The 19,701-nt window shown below is 33.7% G+C and overlaps 1 protein-coding gene across 4 annotated transcripts in view; it reads left to right on the plus strand.

Moving 5' to 3' along the window:
• Positions 1–4,883: 4,883 nt before the first annotated feature.
• Positions 4,884–19,701, plus strand: part of MIGA1 (mitoguardin 1) — a 70,056-nt gene continuing 55,238 nt past the window's right edge. For 2 of the 4 annotated variants that reach the window (XR_005647745.1, XM_039838643.1), the window contains exons 1-3: positions 4,884–5,033; positions 7,874–7,987; positions 18,170–18,347. Coding sequence is in view for 3 of the 4 variants with exons in the window: in XM_039838643.1 (XP_039694577.1) it covers positions 7,889–7,987; positions 18,170–18,347 (277 nt within the window). In the remaining variant the exon portion in view is untranslated. Of the gene's footprint in view, positions 5,034–5,108; positions 5,311–7,873; positions 7,988–18,169; positions 18,348–19,701 lie in introns of those variants that run through there. The other 2 variants (XM_039838644.1, XM_039838645.1) reach the window with 2 other exon arrangements.

Consider the following 19,701-nt stretch of genomic DNA (forward strand, 5'->3'; position numbering starts at 1 on the left):
CTTTGTCCTTTCTCTTAAAAGTGAGTTTCACTCATCTTTCAAGTGTTACTGCTTTGGAAAAGCTTTCTTCAACTCTTTCAGGCCATAAAGGCCCTTCCTTATATTCTCTGGCATATTTTCTAGTGATATTATATTGCTGATTATAAATTATACATTGTAATGTCATTACAGTTGGCCCTTGAAAGAATTAGAAGTGCCCACATGCCCCACACAATTGAAAATCCGTGCATACTTTTGATTCCCCAAAAGCTTAACTATAATCATTCTTCAGTATCTGAGGGAATAGAGAATCCACAGATGTTCAAGTCCCTTATATAAAATGGCATAGAACAATGCATACAGGCAGCTCTCCACAATCATGGATTCACAATACTGTTGGTTGAAAATACTGTTGGGATGCAAAACCTGAACATGAAGAGGGCCAACTGTATTTTAAAAATACATATATCGATGTTGTTCAAGGGCCGTCTTATACATTGCAATAATTTGTTCACTTTTCCATCTCCTGAACCAAACTATACTCAGGAATTTTTCTTACTCATCCCAGTATTTCCAGTATTCAGCATAGTAGATGACAATGTACTAGGAAATAGATAAACCTGCTATTGAAAACAATGAATGAATGTGAAAATGTGAAAGAAATGTAAGATATATTTTCTAACTTGGGAGACAGTAGTTTTCCTATACTTTTCAAAATGTTCATCATTTAAATATATACACATCAGATGCAGGCAGCTCTTATCATTTTATTAAGTTTAGAAATAGCACGTGGTTTTCTATACTTCTGAAATGTTATGTCTAAATGTGCAAAATAGTAGCTCTTATTTCCATATGGTTTAATTTTATTGTTCTTTATGTTAACATAACTTTAGAATAAACTTATTTACCTAAGCTCTTACTAAAAAAAACCTCTATCGTTCACTATTTACATTATATTTTGATGTAAATACCTCCCAATAGAATGCATGCCTCTTACTGCACAGTATTTTGACAATTACTGATGTGGTGTACGGAGAGGATGCTTTAGATTATTCTCTGGCCTCAGATCTCTAGCTTTTACCATTTTTTAATCTCTTTAAGCCTCAGTTTTGATGCAAGAAATGGCAATAATAATTTTGTGGGGGGTAACAGCTTTATTAAGATATAACTCACACACTGTACAATTCATACATTTAAAGTATACAATTCAATAGTTTTTAGTATATTCACAGATTTTCACAACCAACATTAAAATCTTAGTTTAGAACATTCCCACAACCCAAAAAGAAGTCCCATACTCTTTAGCAGTCACCACTATTTCCCCTCAACAGTTTCTGCCTGAGGAAACCACAATGTACTTTCCATCTCCATAGATTTGCCCAGTCTGGATATTTTGTATAAATAGAATCTTACAATATATACTCTCTTATGACTGGCTTCTTAGCATGTTTTCAAGGTTCATGCATGTCATAGCATGTATTGGTACTTCGTTCCATTTTATGTCCAAATAAATTTCCATATGTGGATATACTACACTTCATTTATCAGTTCATCAGCTAAGGAATGTTTGGTTTGTTTTCACGTTTTAGCTATTATGAAGAACGCTGCTATGCACATTCATGTACAAGTTTTTACATGGATGTATGTTCTCATTTCTCTTGGCTCTTTGCTAGGAGTGGAATTGGAGTCATATGTTTAAAATTTTGAGGAACTGAATCCGCAATATTTGGATGTATATAAAATAAATGTTTTAAATTAGCATCTAGAACCATACTCTGAATTCTAGATGCCTTGGTTGGTTTAGTCCTGTTAAATACTTTTGGGTGGGTGATGAGAACAAAGATACAATAGCCAGTAAAACCCTATGGCGTTGTGTAGATTTGAAAGAAGGATCTGAGTTATTTCTGGGGACTTTGCCAGGTTTTAGAAGTTAATGGAAAAGATAATTGGATATATGAATTACCTGAAGGAATTCATCTACTTAGGTGATGTAATTGTTTTTGACTCCTCAAAGTGCTGGACTTGGGTCAGGCTTAATGTTGTTACTTGATAAGAGCTATTTCTACCAATAATTCATGAAATACGTTGGGCATATATTGTCTCAGTTGGAGTGAGCAGCGAGTCTAAATATCCTAAATAAAATATCAAACATACACAATCAATGCAGTTAAACCTGACTTAGGTGCCTTCTGCATGCGGCCCACTCTTAAATGCTGGCTCTTTTCTTACAATCTTTTTGTAGGTTCCTCAATGACCGCTCCTTTTGCTGAGGACCTCTCTCTGTTTCATTTCCTAAAGTGTGTGTGTGTGTGTGTGTGTGTGTGTGTGTGTGTGTGTGTGTGTGTGCGTGTGTGTGTAGCTAACCACTTAGATGATCTACTTAGCTTTAGGTTTGAAAATATAACTTTTTAAGATAATTCAAGACTGACTACCTTTTGTGACATTTATATGGCCCACAGAAAAACTTTTCTTTTGAAATTCCAAGTACAGGCTATTTCTGCTGCAACCGTCTTTTTCTGCTCTGTCATCAAAGGCCTCTTTAGATAGTCTGTTGCCTTTCGACATTTCTAGATGACATAAACTACAGGGCACAGAGGTCACGATGTCTGAATTTTTTTAAAGCTCCTTTGCTTGGCTTGAGGTTGGGGTAGGATGGGATAAGCACTCTCCTCTCTTCAAGGAGAAGGAAAATTAATAGCATTCCAGAAAACTGTTTCCTAGGCATTTTCATTCTCTAGTTTTCTTTGATAAATTCTTCCATTTCAGTCCCTGAAGACTGAGGACTGCTAAATGGGCTTTACATTCTTCTAGTATATCCTGTGTTGATGGTCCAGCATCCTTTTTTAGAAAACTCAAGGCACTTGGCATCTGTTTTTCTCAGCTTCGGAGCTTCTGCCAAAGGACATGGAAAAGTCTCACTTAAAATGCCATGTATCTTTAACATTTGCCAGGATTGTTCTAAGTTCTTAACCATGTTTTTCATATCATGGACTCCGCTGACATTCTTTAGAGCCTACGGACCCCTTTTCAAAGTAATGTTTCTATGTGTATAAAACAAAATATATAGGATTACAAAGGAAACTAATTATATGGAAATAGAGTTTTATCTTCAGATTCTATGGAAATACAAGTAACCTGTTTAAAACTTACATAAGAATCTTAGTGCTTTACAATTATTATTACATTTATCTTCCCAACACCCCAATAAGGAAACTGAGGCATTATGAGGATAAATACCTCACCTAAGACCACATACTTAGTAAGTGGCAGAGAAAGCATTCAAACTCTGGCAGTCTGACTCCACAGCATTGTTTTGATGCTATGCACATAGGATCCCCCCAAATTCATTAATAGTTGAGGTAGCAACTGCCTCAGTATTGAGACAGCAGTAACAACTGATATTACAATGTTAACTCCACTCCCTGGTTTGCTGATCATTACATGAGGGCTTTGGTTTTCTGGAGGAGGGACAAAATTTCAGAATTAATTCAAACTCCATTTTCCCCTTCAGGCCAGGATAGCAAAAGAGATCAAGTCCAAGTATGAGACTGAGTCCACCTGCTGCTGTATCCATGTGGAATTCCCTGTCCTATGGTTTAAACCACTATTTGTTCTATTTTCTTTAGCTAACAGCATCCTAACTGATATACCCCAAAATGACTAAGATTGAATATTCTGGCAAACCAGGAGAAGGGAGACTTGAAGCAAATTACACTGATTTAAAAAATTAATAAAATATGGCATTTCTTATTCTCCTCTTAAAGAGTAAAATTCGTACCCAATATGTAATAATATCTGTCTCATAATGTTTATCGTGAGAATTAAAGGAGATAATGTTCTTAGGAAAGTTGCTTTAAATGGTAGTCATCATTATTACCACTCTTGCCATTATGCTGGATATTTGGAAGTTGTGGGAAATGAAGAGGAGGCAGCAGAGAGGAGATAGAGGAATAAACAAAAATAGCCTTACAAATACCAGGCTCTTCAAGTGTCCAAAGCACCATTTACTTTATAAATGTAAAACATTTCCACATAGAACTCAGTCTATGCAGTTTTAGTTACTATTCATCTAGTAACGTCACATTGGTATTGTCATTCTCCTTATTTTCTATTTTGATTAAATGAGAATTTTGAAAACTAAGAGAAAGAATTGTTCATTTTTGTTCTTTAGATAGGAATAGTAATATCTGCTCTCATGTTTTAACTATCTTTACAAAATTTTTTTACTTTTCACCATAAGTATGCTCAGGAATTGGAATTTTTAAATCTGTAGTTCTCATGGAATGGAATGTTTTGGCTCAGGACTGCACATATAAACAGCATCTTGTTTTGTAGCCCCCTCCTTACACACACACACACACACACACACACACACGTTTGCTGTGTATTAGAACCTCAGCCGTAAACACCCTGCCTAACCTCTCATACTTGGCCACGTCGACAAATTACTTGGTAGCCTATTTTCGGTGGGAAACATGTTGAAAATCTAGAGGAATCGAAACCAATAACTTCATCATCAATACAGGGTTGGAATGCCTCTCAATATTCATTCTTTTAGGAGCCGAGGGTCTATAGTAAAAGTTCTTAATCTAGTATCTATGCATTGGTTTTGGGCATCTGAATTTGTGTTTTGTTTTGTTTTTTTTTTCTTTTCTTTTAATAATGTATGCGCGTGTCTATGTGCATTTTTGGGAAGGAAAGTCCCCATAGTTTTCGCCAGATTCCAGAATGGTCCTAGACCCAAAAGGTTACGAACTACGATACTAGCTCTTGACAGCATTATAAAAGGATGCAATCTTCTGGCAGGCTACGGGTTGGGGTGGAGAGGTGGGATACGAGGCGGGGACAGCCTGCACCCTAAACAAAAATGGCGGGAGCTGCTTCACACGCAGCCCCTCACGCAGAAACGCTACAAGGCCCCAGCCACTCTCTTTCCACCTTCCCACTCCTGACCCCGGAAGAACTCCGCCCTGGCGGCCGGGCTGCGGCTTCTCAGTGCTGGGCTGCGGGGGAGAAGCAGGCGTGGGCTGGCCGCACCTGGCCTGGAGTGCCAAGTATGCGGGTGGAGGGGGCGGCCGTGGGGCGGATGGGGTCACGAGGCCGGGTGGACAGAGGCGGCGCGCGGGGCGGGGTGGGGTGTAGGTCTGAGCGCTGGCCATAGCCCTCTGGACGCCGAGTGCGGGGTGGAAGAACTGAAAGCAGGAGGACCACCCACGCGCTAGGGAGGCCTGCAAGGGGAGCGCTGAATCAGGGTGGACTCGCGACTGTTCCGACCCCAAGTGAGCGGCAGGGCGGCGGAGTCAAGAGGGAGCCCCACTTCCTGTTCTCTTGGTAAAGGGAAAATAAGACCTCAGAAGAGAGCGCGGTGGGTGGGGGTCCTACGATGGAGGTAGGGCAGTAGGTGTGGTCCAATTTTTTGCTTGAATGCCAGTGGTTCGAGCTAGGAGGGGTTTTTCACGGAAGATTATGCTTTCTTTGAAGATGCTTTAGCATCAAGAGGATTGTTGCGTCGGAGCCCTTATGTAAAGTTCAACATTTATTTTACGGAAGGATGACTCAAAAGATCTTGCACTTGCACACACCGTTATTATTTTATCATTGCAATTAAGCATTTTTGCTGCGTGTCTTCTCAGTTCGGTTGTATAGATTTATGCTTCACGTCAACTTTTGGGGGTGTTTCAGACTTTCTTGGATTACAAATCCAAGGGTAGAATAGAATTTTAGGGCGTTTTAAGAAGCAAACTCTATAACTCTATTTTGAACTCTTCAGTGGTTGGAATGGAGAGAAACGAATAATATTACATAGTACAATATTTTTGGTAATGTTTTAGACCTCCTTGTACAAATGTGAATAATCGTGAAACTGTCTTTGTGTTTATTTTCATTGAAGTTTATGAAAGCAACTGAAATGACTGGTTTTTTAAAGTTACTCTATTGATGATTATGTTTGGAATCACTTGCTCAGTGATTTTAAATGAAAAGTAATGAGTTAGAGTGCAAAACTAAAGATTTGTCACAATTCTTTTAAGAAAACCTCCTCAGCAAATTCAGGTGTTTGCTTTTATTTTCTTTACCCTCTGCTTAAAATTTTGGAATCCTCTTCATGAAGAAAATCACTTTGGGTGAATTACTCTCAGTATTTTTTCTTTTTAATGTAGTAACATAGATGGCTTGATGACCCAGTATCTAATTACTAAAAACCCTTCTCAAAAAGAAGTCAGTTTGGGGGATGGGGATGGGGGTGAAAAATGTGTGTGTGTGTGTGTGTGTGTGTGTGTGTCTTGTATATATGCGTTACGTAGCATTTTAAAAAAATACATGTAGGCGCTTTATAAAAAAAATCAAATATTAGAGCACTTACAGTGAAAAGCAATGGTTTCCTGCCCAGTTTCTCAACAACCCTAGTCTCATTCCCCAGAGGACCATTTTTCACTTGTTTAACTGTTTCTTCATGGTTTCCTTTGTATTTCTCAATAATGTCTATATCAATTTTTTGGTTGGGATAAATGTACTATACTTGAGTTAGAACTAATTATACTGAGCTTAAGCATTGTAATTGGTATATGGGTAAGGGAGAATTAAGTTTACACTGTGTCACTAATAGGGAATAAGTGCTAGCAGTAGCAGTAACCCACACTAAGAAGTGTATCACTGTGTTTGATTTGAAGGAAACTACTACTCAGTCAGTGGTTTTGATACTTGTCTGAAAAAAAAGGATGTATTAGCAGAAAGGAGTAGTCTCCTGGGGTCAAGAAGAAGAGAGATATGGAGAAATATAAAGGACTTAAAGTATAGCAAATAAACTTTCATATAAGGATTGTTGGTAATTTTTATTTTTTCTTGGGTAATGTTTATACAGCGTTTCCCAAGGAAAAGAAATATTAAATTTGATAGGCATAAACATACTGGAGAAGCCTACTCTCTTGTGCATCAGAGACAGTTCTCAAGCTTTTTCTTGGCCTGCATGAAATATTTCTCAGGCAGCCTTTTTTTACTTATTATTAATTCAGCTCTCTACAATCTGTTATTTCACAGAGGATATGTTTTGATAGCATAAGCATTCTTTCACTAGATAATATTATTTCCTTATTGTGAATGAACAAATTTGTAAACTAATTTATACATCAATTCTGTGCAAACTTGTTTACTATGTGTCTAGCTGGCTACATGGATAAAATTGGGTTTCTGGCTCTGCAAAGCATAGACCCAGATCCTGAACCGTTATGTTTCTGTCAAGGTTCTGCTACCTCTAAGGGTCTCTCTGAATGATAGCTGCCTCATCTGTAGACATTTGATTTTTCTTTATCTAGTTTCAATAAAAATAGGCATTAAAACAATATCAGAATTTCATAGCATGTATATGGCATTTTGAATATCTTTAAAATGGGACAGTAGGAGAATAAATGCATGAGTTCTTAAATTCAGTGAACTCTGAGTTTCTTTTCTAGCCCCAGGAGTCATGATTCCAGTCAGATTCCCTTGAGTAACGCCTCCTTATCTACTCCCTCCTTATCCACTCCCACTGTTATCTGAAGGAAATAGTAGGAAGAAATAGATTTTAAATTACTATGTAAAAGCTGAAACGTTTAGCTGGAAAAGAGAAAATCTAGAACCTGTAGTTTTCTAAGGAAAATTTACTACTTGAACTTAAAGTTCAAATCTAACTCATTTTCTTTTGGCTACTTTGGTGATTATTAATTTGTTTATTAATAAACATTTAGCTCAAGTGAATTTGGCTCCGAATGTTATTTTCTTCAGGTAAGTGTAGTATCATGAATAATTAATTGCAAAAAGAAAAATCTGATAGAGTTAAATTTTTAATTTGTATTTTCCATTTGGTAGAGTAACCAGACATCTTTGTGGCTAATATGTTTTTATGTTTCATTTAATGAAGATTAGAAGAGGAGTCATGTCAGAAGAAACAGTAAGCGAATCACAGTTTTCCTTGAAGACAGCAGCACGAAGAGTGTTTGATCTTCCTCTGTCTTGGTACTATTCTCTCTCCCAGGTAAAAAAAAAAAAAAAAAATGAAACTAATATGAAGTTAATGATAAGTTTATTGCTCAGAGCACATTGTGTTTACAGTATTTAAATCAATTGAAGTTTTAAATGGTTTACAGTATTTAAATCAATTGAAGTTTTAAATGGTTCATTCGAAATGTTTAAGGTAATTTAAAACTTATTGGTTTTTATTTCATTTTTTAAATCATATAACTCTTAAAAGGGGATTGTATTACTTTAAAAAATCTTCCTACTTTAAATGAATTTACCGTCCATTACAGTTATAATTTTAACCATTTTTAAATGTGCAATTCAGTAGCATTAGGTATATTCACATTGTTGTACAACTAATCTCCAGAACTCTTTCATCTTCTAAAACTGAAACTCTACAGCCATTAAACAGCAACTTCCTCCTACCAGTCCCTGAAACCTTCATTCTCCTTTCTTTCTATGAATTTGGCTACTCTAGGTACATCATAAATGGGATTATATAGTATTTGTTTTTCTGTGATTGGTTTATTTTACCTAACATAATGTCCTCAAGGTTCATCCATATTGTATATGTGCCAGATTTTCTTCTTTTTCCAGGTTGAATAACATTTGATTGTGTGTATATATATATATATATATATATATATATATATATATATATATATATATATACACACCACATTTTGTTCTTTCATCCATTACTGGACACTTGGGTTGCTTCCACTTTTTGGCTGTTGTGAATAATGGTGCTATGAACATGACTACACAAATATGTATTCAAGTCCCTGCTTTCAATTCTTTTGGGTATATACCTAGAAGTGAAATTGCTGAACCATATGGTAATTCTATTTTTAATTTTTTGAGGAACTGCCTTACTGTCTGAGTGGCTGTACCATTTTTTATTTCTACCAGTAGTGTACAAGGCTTCCGATTTCTTAACATCCTTGCCAACATTTAATATTTTCTGTTTTTTTGATAGTAGCCACTTGGTGGGTGTGAATTGGTATCTCATTGTGGTTTGGATTCATATCCCTAATGATTAATGATGTCAAACATCTTTTCATGTGCTTATTATCCATTTGTATATTTTCTATGGTAACAGCCCTTTTATTCTTAATGTTTGCTTCTAATGCATTTTGCATTCCATTGTATCAAATAAAAATACACTAAACTTACACTGAGTTTCATCAAATTCAAGATGATCGTTTTTTACATTTCAACATTTCCAAAAGCTGCTTATATCTTAAAATTAATAGAATCTTACGTCGGTGAAATATGGTGTAATTTTACATATCTAGGAAAAATGTTGCAGAGATAAGGTATATGAGAATAATAGTGGTTACTGTTTAGTGTTCACTATGTTTAAGACATTTTTAGGTCTTTATACATATAATGTTTCTAATCCTCAAAATAACCCTGGAATTTGGATATCATCTCCATTTTATAAATCAGAAGGCTTCAGGAGCTTAATTAATTTGTTTAAAATTGCATATATGATATGTGATTTGAACTTATACCTCTTTGATCCCAAAACTCTTTCTTTCCTTTTTCAGGATTATATGCTTAAAATAAAATTTGAAAAATATGGAAAAGAAATAAAGAGAAAATAAAAATTGCAACAATTTCTTTATAAAAGTTTATTTCCTATCTTTAGGTATTTTATTTCTGCTTATGCCTCTCTGTACCCCAGTCATCGACCCCACCCCCAGAACTCCCCCATTCAGAATTAGAAAGTTGTAAATTTTGAGCATTTTCCTGTCATTGAAAATTTTTTATGAATATAGATATACTATAGTTTATTGACTGTTTCTCTATTTTTATGTTTTTTTGGTTGTTTCAACAGTTCATTACTTATATATAAATCTTTGATTTTTATTAAGGTAGATGCCTAGAGATGAAAATATTGAGTCTAATTATTTGGTATTTGTCCTTTTATTTGTTTATATTAGCATATCACTTGAATGACATTTAAAAAAACCAGCAACAAGATATTGCAACACCCACTGTGTGTCAAGCACTGTGCTAGACATTTTTTTTTTTTCAGGAAAAATTTGGTTTTATTTTTTTTATTTGGTTTTATTTTTTTTATTTTTTAATTTATTTTTTAAATTTTTATTTAAATTAATTTTTAATTAAATGATTTAAATGACTTAAATTTTTTTGTGCTAGATATTTTAAATTAGGAACATTTACAAACTCATTTAATCCTCAAAATAATTCTAAAATAATAATATTCTTTAAAATTTATTATATGAATAGCTAATACATTTACATGGTTCAAAAATCATACATACAGGGAGATGTTTTATTCTATCTCAGTCCCCATTCACTTAATATTTTACAGGGTTTCTTTATTCAAATATCAACAAAAGCAGTTATATATTCTTATTTTCTCCTCTTATAGAAGGTAGCATACTACCTATGTTCTTGTTATTTTTTTTTTTTTTTGGTACTTAGAATATTTCCTGGATATCTTTCCATATTAATATATGTAGACCTGCTTTTTCTTTTTTTACTCCTACAGCTACAGGATGTTTCTATACATGGGCATTTAGGTTTCTGATTTTGTACTGTTAGAAATAATGCTATAGTGAATAGGCTTGATATAGTTCAATTTATACAGGTATAGGTATAGGACACATTTTTAGACTTTGGATTTCTGAGTCCAAGAGTATACGTATTTGAATTTTGATAGATATTACTAAATTGCCCTCCATAGAGGTAGTATTGTTTGTTTTGTACCCCAAATTTTGGGATTTTTGCCAACTGATAGGTGAGAATGGTATTTCACCATACTTGTAACTTTTATTTCTGCTATATGTTAGGTTGAGCATCTTTTCATAGATTTAAGAGCAATTTGTATTATGAACATTTTAAAGTTTTTTTTTTTTAACATTGTTAATTGCTTTCCAGACTGGCTATATCAGCCCATAATTTCACTAGTAATATTTGACAATGCCTGTTTTTTCATGGCTAGAAATAAAAAAAAACTTCATTAACATTTTATATTTCTTTTTTTATGAATTATTTTTGTATACTTTACCATACTGATTCTACTGTACCACCTACTTTTCAATCCTAGGAATAATTTTCTGAGGCTAGGACTATTGTCCAACTTGGTCCATGGAATGTTTAAAAATAATATAAAGAATCATTGCAGGTAAACTTAAAGATACATCTTTTACTCTCAGTCATGGTACGTAGCATCCAAAACTCATTCCATGCCATGGAATGCTCTAAGTGGGTCAGCGAACCACAGCCTATGGGCCTAATCAAGGCCTGTTTTTTTGTAAGTAAAGTTTTATTACACAATTATTACATATACACATTTGTTAATGTATTATCTGTGACTGCTTTTGCATTACAACAGCAGAATCAAGCGGTTGCAGTAGAGACTATATGTTCCAGAAGCCTAAAATACTACCTTGCCTTTTTGAAAACGTTTGTTCACCTCTGTGCTAAGAGAGCAGGCTATAGTTTGAATAGCATTAAAAGACCAAGAAAGGACCAAAGAAAAGCTGAATTCTTATTTGGACAGTTCTGTGGTATTAGAATTGGATTGACTTTTTATGAAAAAAGACTTGAAATTTTTTGTTCATTAGTTTAACCTCCAAAAATTGACAATCCATGTTGGATGCAATTCAGTTATATAATTAATTGCATAATGAGATATATCATCATTGTGACTGATGTAACTTCAACAGATACATAATATGCATGGATTTAAACACATCTTGTCTGATGCATTTTGATTCATGTTCCAACACTGCGGAATTGTGTGATCTTTGGCAAGTTACTTAACCTTAAAGCCAATTCTTATTATCTACAAAAGGGATGAAAAAAACTGTCTGGCACACAGTAAAAATGAGTGAGAACCCAATAAATATTAACTCCTATTTTATTTCCTTGTGTCTTTTAAGGAATAATATATTTTCCAAGTATTTTTTCTTTTATTTAATGAATACATACTCTAAACAAAATAATTGTGTCTCTCTAGCTCGAATAGTTTTCTTAATGATTACTTTGGTATATTACTGTGTATCGTGTTAGTACAAATTGACTCTGTTTTTCAGTTAGAAACCACCACATGAAGAAGTAAGAAGTTGAGTCGATTCTCCAAATTCAGAATGTTAAGTGAGAAAGAAAGACTAAGAATTAACTAAGCACTTAAGAATAAAAATCAGTCGAAATTCAGTGTGGTATCCTGAATTGGTCTTGGAATAGAAGAGAATATTAGTGGAAAACCTGATGAAATCAGAATAAATCTATAGTTTAGTTAATAATATTGTACTAATGTTAATTTCTTAGTTTTCACGAAGAGTACTATGATTACATAAGATATGAATATCAGAAAACCTGAGTGATATGGAAACTTTACATTCTTTGCAACTTTTCTGTTAATCTAAAATTATTTTAAACTAAGATGTTTGTTAAAATAAAATAAGCTAAAATATTAAGAACTCACATTTTTCGAATGCCTACCATGCATCAGATATTATTTTATATATGTACAAATTACAACAACCCTATAAGGAAGATATTAATATCTCTATTTGTCCAAAGTTTACAGTTAGCATGTGATATGTATGTTCCAGTTAGAGAGATTTATTCAACATGTGTTTATTAAGCATGACTGTGCTTCAGTCAAGCTATAAAGTATTGAGTAAGATCTAGACATAGTCCCTGCCCTTATTTAGCTTAGAACCTCAATAAGACTTAAATCACCCCCTTCCCCACCACCACCAACAAAAAAAAGAGAGGTGTGTAGTAAGTACTGTGTTTGAGGAATAGATCAGTTTAGCTCTGGTGAGACATTTATGCTGAGTAACGTGAAATAAAGTTATTGAAGTGGGAGACTTGTGTGTGACTAAATAACTATTCTGTTTCCAGAGAACATTAGATGAGGGTGAAAAACTTGACAAGAACATTAAACAATGGCATCAGGTTATGGAGTGGGGAGGATTGTGAAATCTGAGCACAAAGAACAGTATCTTATTCCCTTCTTTGTATTCTCAGTGTGTGTGGTCCATAAGTTGGTGCTCAATTCATGTTGAATGAATAGGACATGAGTCTAGTTTTCACTTGTCTGGAGGTAAGGATATAGACTATATCACCTCAAAAAGCCCCTCTGAGCTTTGGGAATCTGAGATGTATTTTCAGTGTTCCAGGCAATGTTAGAGGAAGTAATTGACTTTCTTCTGGGGGAAAAAGTAACAAAATGAAAAGTGATAGGCAGGAGTAATATTAGAGACCTTCAAATCTTGTGTTGTCTAGATTACTTATGATTAACATCTCTCCGTGGGAAATTTGCTATATTTTTGTCATGGAAAATATTTCTTTTTTCATGAGATTAGGACTATAATTTTTAATGGGTCTTTTGTGTAAAAATAATATATAACATATAAACAGGATTTAGATCTTAATAAAAATGAATCAATTTATATTGTATTTGAATTTATATTAGTAAAGCACATTATATGTCTGAGTAGTTTTAATTTTGTATTTATGTTTCCTAATAGTTCTCTAACTTCAGTTAGAGGCTATAGTAAATTGACAATTTAAGAACACATAATCACTTAGCTGTGACTGGGTCTGTGTTTTTTTTAGCGGAGGTTTAATTTTGTTATTTACTCAGGCAGTAAATACTAATCTTTACATTTGATGAATATTTTTTATGATAAAGTCATGAGAGTTTATAAAATAATGCAAAGGTGTTCCTAATAGTGCTATTTTTAGAATTTATTTTATTATTGGCTCTTTAGCATCCCAATTCAAGGAACTTGTATTTTTTTCTGGCTCTCATTTGGTTGGTATGAACACTGGTTCTAGAGGGAGGTATGGTTCCAGAGGGAAAAACATGAACATGGAAAGAAATAAAAATTTGGTAATGCCTGTAATAGAGATATTACTGAAGACTAATTCTTATAATTTGTGAAAACATCTGAGGCAGTGTTGGAAAGTTTTAATGTTTCACGATAGTTTTAGAGAAATTTCAATGGACTTGGAAGAAAAGTAAAATAAGGATAGTTTTAAATTTTTTTGTTAGATCATAGTCACTGAAGCCGTATGCTAATGGCAAGAAGAAGTAAATCATTTTTGGTATACCAGAAAATGAGCAATTCCTTTGGATTTATGTATAGAACCAAGATGTTATTTTTTTTTTTAAAACAGCTTTATCGAATTATGATTGACACACATTAAACTGTACATATTTAAAGTATACGGTTTAAGTTTTGACATATGTATACTCATGATATCCTTACCACAATCAGGATATTGAACATATCCATGGTCTCCATACATTTCTCATTCCCCTTTGAAATCTCTCTCTTTGCACCTTCCTGTCCAACTCCCCTCCCCTACATTTCCCCAAGAAGCCACCGATCTTTTTGTCACTGCAGATTAGTTTGCATTTGCTCGAGTTTTATGTAAATGGAATCATAAAGCATGTACTTTCTTTTGTCTGGCTTTTTTTACTCAGCCTAATCATTTTGAGATAAATACATATTGTATGTATTAATAGTTAATTCTTTTTATTACAGAATAGTATTACGTTGCATGAATGTACCAGTTTGTTCACCTATTCACCTGTTGATGGACATTTGGGTTGTTTCCTGTTGTTTTTTTAAATTATAAATCTGCTAAGAAAATTCCTGTGCAAGTCCTCATATGTGACATGTGCTTTCATTTCTCGTGGGTAAATACTTAGGACTGAAATGGCTGAATCATAAGGTAAATATATGTTTAATATTTTTAAGAAAATGCCAGTCTTCCAAAGTGGTTGTACCACTGGTATAGCCAGTTTTTTAAATTTTAGCTATTCTGATACAGGTGTATAGGGGAATCTCATTGTTTTAATTTGCATTTCTCTTATGATCAGTAATGTTGAACATGCTTTCATGTGCTTATTTGTCACCCTTATATCTTCTTTGTTGATTTGTTCAGAGCTGTTGCCCATTTTTAAATTTTTTTAAATTAAATTTTGAGAATTCCCTATATGTCCTGGATACAATTCCTTTATCATATATGTGATTTGCAACTATTTTCTTCTTGTCTGTAGATTGTCTTTTCATTCCTTTAACAGTGCCTTTTAAAGAGAAGAACCTTTTAATTCTGAAGTCCAACTTGTCAACCTTTTCCTTTTTTCCCAATGGATCAGGCTTTTGGTGTCATCTCAGAAAAATATCATGCTAACCAAAGATCAAAGTGATTTTTTCTTATGCTTTCGTCTAGAACTTCTATAGTTTTAGGTTTTATGTTTAGGTCTGTGATCTGTGATTTAATTATTATATATGATGCGAAGCATTGATTGAAGTTCCATTTTATTGTGTATGGCTCACCAATATTTTTCCAGCACCAGTTGTTGAAAAGACTATCCTTTCTCTACTGAATTGCCTTTGTACCTTTGCCAAATGTAGTCATTTGTTTATGTGTGGGTCTATTTCTGTATTCTCTCTCCTATGTCATTGATCTGTTTGTCTCTCTTTATGCCAGTGTGACACTGTCTTATTTATAGTAGCTTTATAATAAGTCGTGAAATCAGGTAATTTTAGTCTTCCAACTTTTTCTTTTTCAAAGTTGTTTTGACTTTTCTAGATCCTTATCTTTTTCATATCCATATGAATTTTAGAATCAGTTATCAATTTCTACCAAAACAACAAAAATAAAACAAAGCTTGCTAGGGTTGTCATTGGGATTACATTGAATCTATAGATCAGTTTGAGGATAACTAACGTCTTTATTGAGTCTTTCAACCCATAAATAGGTTACAACTTTGCACTGATTTAGGTTTTCTTTCTTTTCTCTCAGCATTGTTTGCTAGCTTCCAGGGTACATGTCTTTCACAGCTTTTGTCACATTTATCCTTAAGTAGTTCATCTTTTATGATACTATTGTGAATAGTACTTTTAAAATTTCAATTTCCAATTATTCGTTACTAGTATATGAAAATATGCAGATTTTGTATAGTGATTTTATATCCTCCAGCTTTATTAAACTCACTTATTCCAGTAGCTTTTTGTGTTTCACAGGCTTTTTCTACACAGATGATTATGTGTTTTTAAATGATAATATATAAATGTCTTTATTCTATTACATTATAGTTTAAAAGTGTATATTAATTCAGTTTTTCAGTTTTAAAAATAATTTCATTTTGGAAAATTTTAAGCATATACAAAATAGAGTAGTAGAATTAACTCCCGTGTACCTGACATCCAGCTTCAATAGTTATCCACACATAGTCTGTAGTTTTGTTTTCTTTTTTTGATAATGTCTTTGGTTTTGATATTCGTAGTAATGCTAGCCTCATAAAATGATTGGAAAGCCTTTCCTCCTTCAGTGGAGTTGGTATTTCTTCCTTAAATATTTTGTAGAAATTGCCCTATAGTTTTCTTTGTTAGGTTTTAATTACATAGTCAATTTCTTTACTAGGCATATAATTATGTAATTACGTTATCTCTTTCTTTCTAAGTAAATTTTGATGGTTTATGTCTTTCAAAGAATTGGTCCATTTCATCTAAGTTGTAGAATTTATGGGCATAGAGTTGTTTATAGTAATCCTTTTTTATCCTTTTCATATCTGTGTGATCTGTAGTGATGATCACTTTTTCTTTTCTGCTTTTGAATATGTATCTTTTCTAGCTCTTTTTAAAAAAATCAAACTGGCTCTAGGTTTTATTGATTTAAGAAAAAACCCCAGCTCTTGAGTTATTGATTTGATTTTCCATTTCATTGATTTGTTTAGTCTTTATTACTTAGTATCTTCTGCTTGGTTTGGATTGGATTTGCTCTTTTTTCTAGTTTCTTAAGGCAAAAGCTCAGATTGTAGATTTGATACTTTTTCTTAATATAAGCATCTAATGATATAAATTTTCTTCTAAAAGTAAAGCTCCATCTCACAGTTTGAGGCTTTTGTTCCTTTGTAGTGATGGAGAAGGTATTGATGTAGTTTATGCTCCTCCACAGAAACTGCTGTTTCTCTTCCCCAGTTGTGCACCATTAGAGAGACTTTCTCATGACTTTTGCAGTGTTTTCTGTGAGTACTTGGGATTTGTGAAGATAAAACCTGCAAAAAGTATTGATTCCTCCTATATTTGCAGCATACCTTACCAGTCCTCCAACCCCCAGGTTACTCCGTTCTCTGTCACCAATGCATACTCAGTCTCCACCAGTTTTCCAACCATACTTGCTGAACCCTTCTTACTGATATGTCTTGTCCCTGTATGCCAGCGTGCATGTCTTATCTTTCCCTGCAAATACCTGTGTCTCAGTTTGGAGTCCAGTTGATTACCCTATAGCATTCTGATGGGTTCAAGAAGAATTGAGAACTTGCCATTTGTCTGGCTTTTTTCTTGCAAGGTCGAAGGTGACCCTCTCCGGCTCTCTACATCCTGTAGCTCCTGTAGCTCTATTTTAGAGTTCTTTTACATTTTAGGTGCTTAATAATGTCTGTCCCCCAAGACAAGCTGCCTTTAGTTAGCAACTCCTCTGATATTAATACTTAGTTTATACTTATACTAGTTTATTTATCCCATTATACTGTAGTTATTTTGTGGATATATCTGTCTATTAGTTAGCACACTGCCTGAGACAAGCAAGATCTGTATCTTTTGTATACCCAGTGCTTTCTGCTCAATGCAAGGCATTCACTCACTGTATGCTTACTGAATAGAATTAGTATAATAAGATTTTAATTTTCATTTTCACAGTCCTGGTACATTGTAAGATGCTGAACTTCTGTTGATTATTTCATGAATAAAAGGGCTTATTCAGATGGTATTTAGAAATTGAGTTAGTGTATGTTTGTCCAAATTTCCAGATAGTTAAAAAAATTGATTCATTTAGAAAGTCTAATTTAATCATTCTGATAATTAAAACTCTTGTGATTCTGACACTAGTTTTGGTTGTATGAATTAATCATTAGTTCAACAAATATTAATGGGGTTGAATTATTTTATGCTCTTGTTGATTCTGGGTAACATTATTTACTTGAGAACTTCAGAACAGTGGTTAATACATTACTACATTTTTTTGGGGGGTGGTTCTAAAATTTAAATTTGGCTAGCTGCATTGAATTAGTAAAATATTACCTGGATGGTGTTTAGAACTAGGTTAGCTTAAGAATAATTTTAGTTCTTATGTCTTTATTTTAAGTGAACAAATAAAAGACTTTTTTTCAATCTAACTGCATCTTTTTCAGATCAGATTTTCGCCGGTAGCTAAAAAGTTGTTTGTGGTAACTGCAGTGAGTGCTGTATCTGTAATTTTTCTGGCCCATCACTTTAAAAGAAGACGTGGAAAGAAGAAAGGAAAAATAATACCGTGGGAACCAGAGCACCTCATACTTGAATACACTAAAAGAGCAGCATCAGACAAAGGTATGTAGAAATAGCTGAATTAAGTGTACGAAGGAAATTTTATATGTAAATCATAACTGAAGTGCAGTGGTTTAGTCTTCTAAATATTCCTTTTAATATTCACTGGTAATACAGATTAAATTTAGAAAGATTAGAAAATATTAGCAAACAGAAAAAATTAAAATCACTGGAAACTTTGCTACCCAGAAATAACTGCTGATAATACTTTGGCATATATCTATCCATTTATATTTCCATTTAAAGATAATCTTGAAATATTATATATTATAGTTATATAGTGGTCTCTGCTGTCCGTGGTTTTGCTTTCCACGATTTCAGTTACCCATAGTCAACCATTGGAAAACATTAAATAGGAAGTTCCAGAAGTAAAAAATTCATAAATTTTAAATTATGTGTTGATCTAAGTAGTGTGACGAGGTCTCATGGTATGCTGCTTCATCCTGCCTGGGACGTGAATCATCCCTTTGTCCAGCATTTCCATGCTGTATACACTACCTACACATTAATCATTTGGTAGTCATCTCATTTAGTGGATTGACTGTCATGGTATCACAGTGCTTGTGTTCAGGTAACCCTTATTTTACTTCATGGGCCTAAAGCATAAGAATAATGATACTGACAATTTGGATATGCCAAAGCCACAAGAGAGAGAGAGAGTGAGAGAGAGGGGGAGTGTGTGTGTGTGTGTGTGTGTGTGTGTGTGTGTGGCAAGAAAACAGTATATATAAGGTTCAGTACTATCCATGGTTTTAGGCATCCACTGGGGGTTTTGGAATGTAATCCTTGGTTGGGGGAGACTACTCATTAGTCCTTCCATGTCAATCAATACATCTCTATGCTACCATTTTCTTATTTATTTTTTCGGTATTATTGAGAAATAATTGACACATGCAATCATTTTTAATGTATACTTAGTGTTAAATTTGTACAAATCAACCCTAATTAACTGCTTCCCTGTTGTTTTCTTAAGGATGTCCTTCTTGCTTTGCATATACTTGTCTGATTATTTTCATAGTCTATTAAGTTTAGAAGTAGAATAGCTGGCCATTAAAGGATCTGTAGTTTTTGGTTAACAATATAGTACCTACTGCTAAATTGTATCAATGAAAATAATTTCTTGAGCATGCTGGATATCTTATTTTAAAAATTTTTTATTATCTTTAAATTTATGATTTAGTGTATCACGTTTTTGTGATTTGTTTGTATGGCATTTAATTAATGACTACTTTGTGCATTTGACAGAATTTGACATTATCTTGAAGTTCTGTCAAAGACAAAGGATCTCAGTCTTATAATTATGCTAATGAAAGACTTTTCAGTAAATACTCAGGCTCTGCACAGAGTTTGGCCTCTG

Source organism: Pteropus medius, unplaced genomic scaffold (assembly GCF_902729225.1).
Source record: "Pteropus medius unplaced genomic scaffold, Ma_sr-lr_union100, whole genome shotgun sequence".
Classification (NCBI taxonomy): Eukaryota; Metazoa; Chordata; class Mammalia; order Chiroptera; family Pteropodidae; genus Pteropus; species Pteropus medius.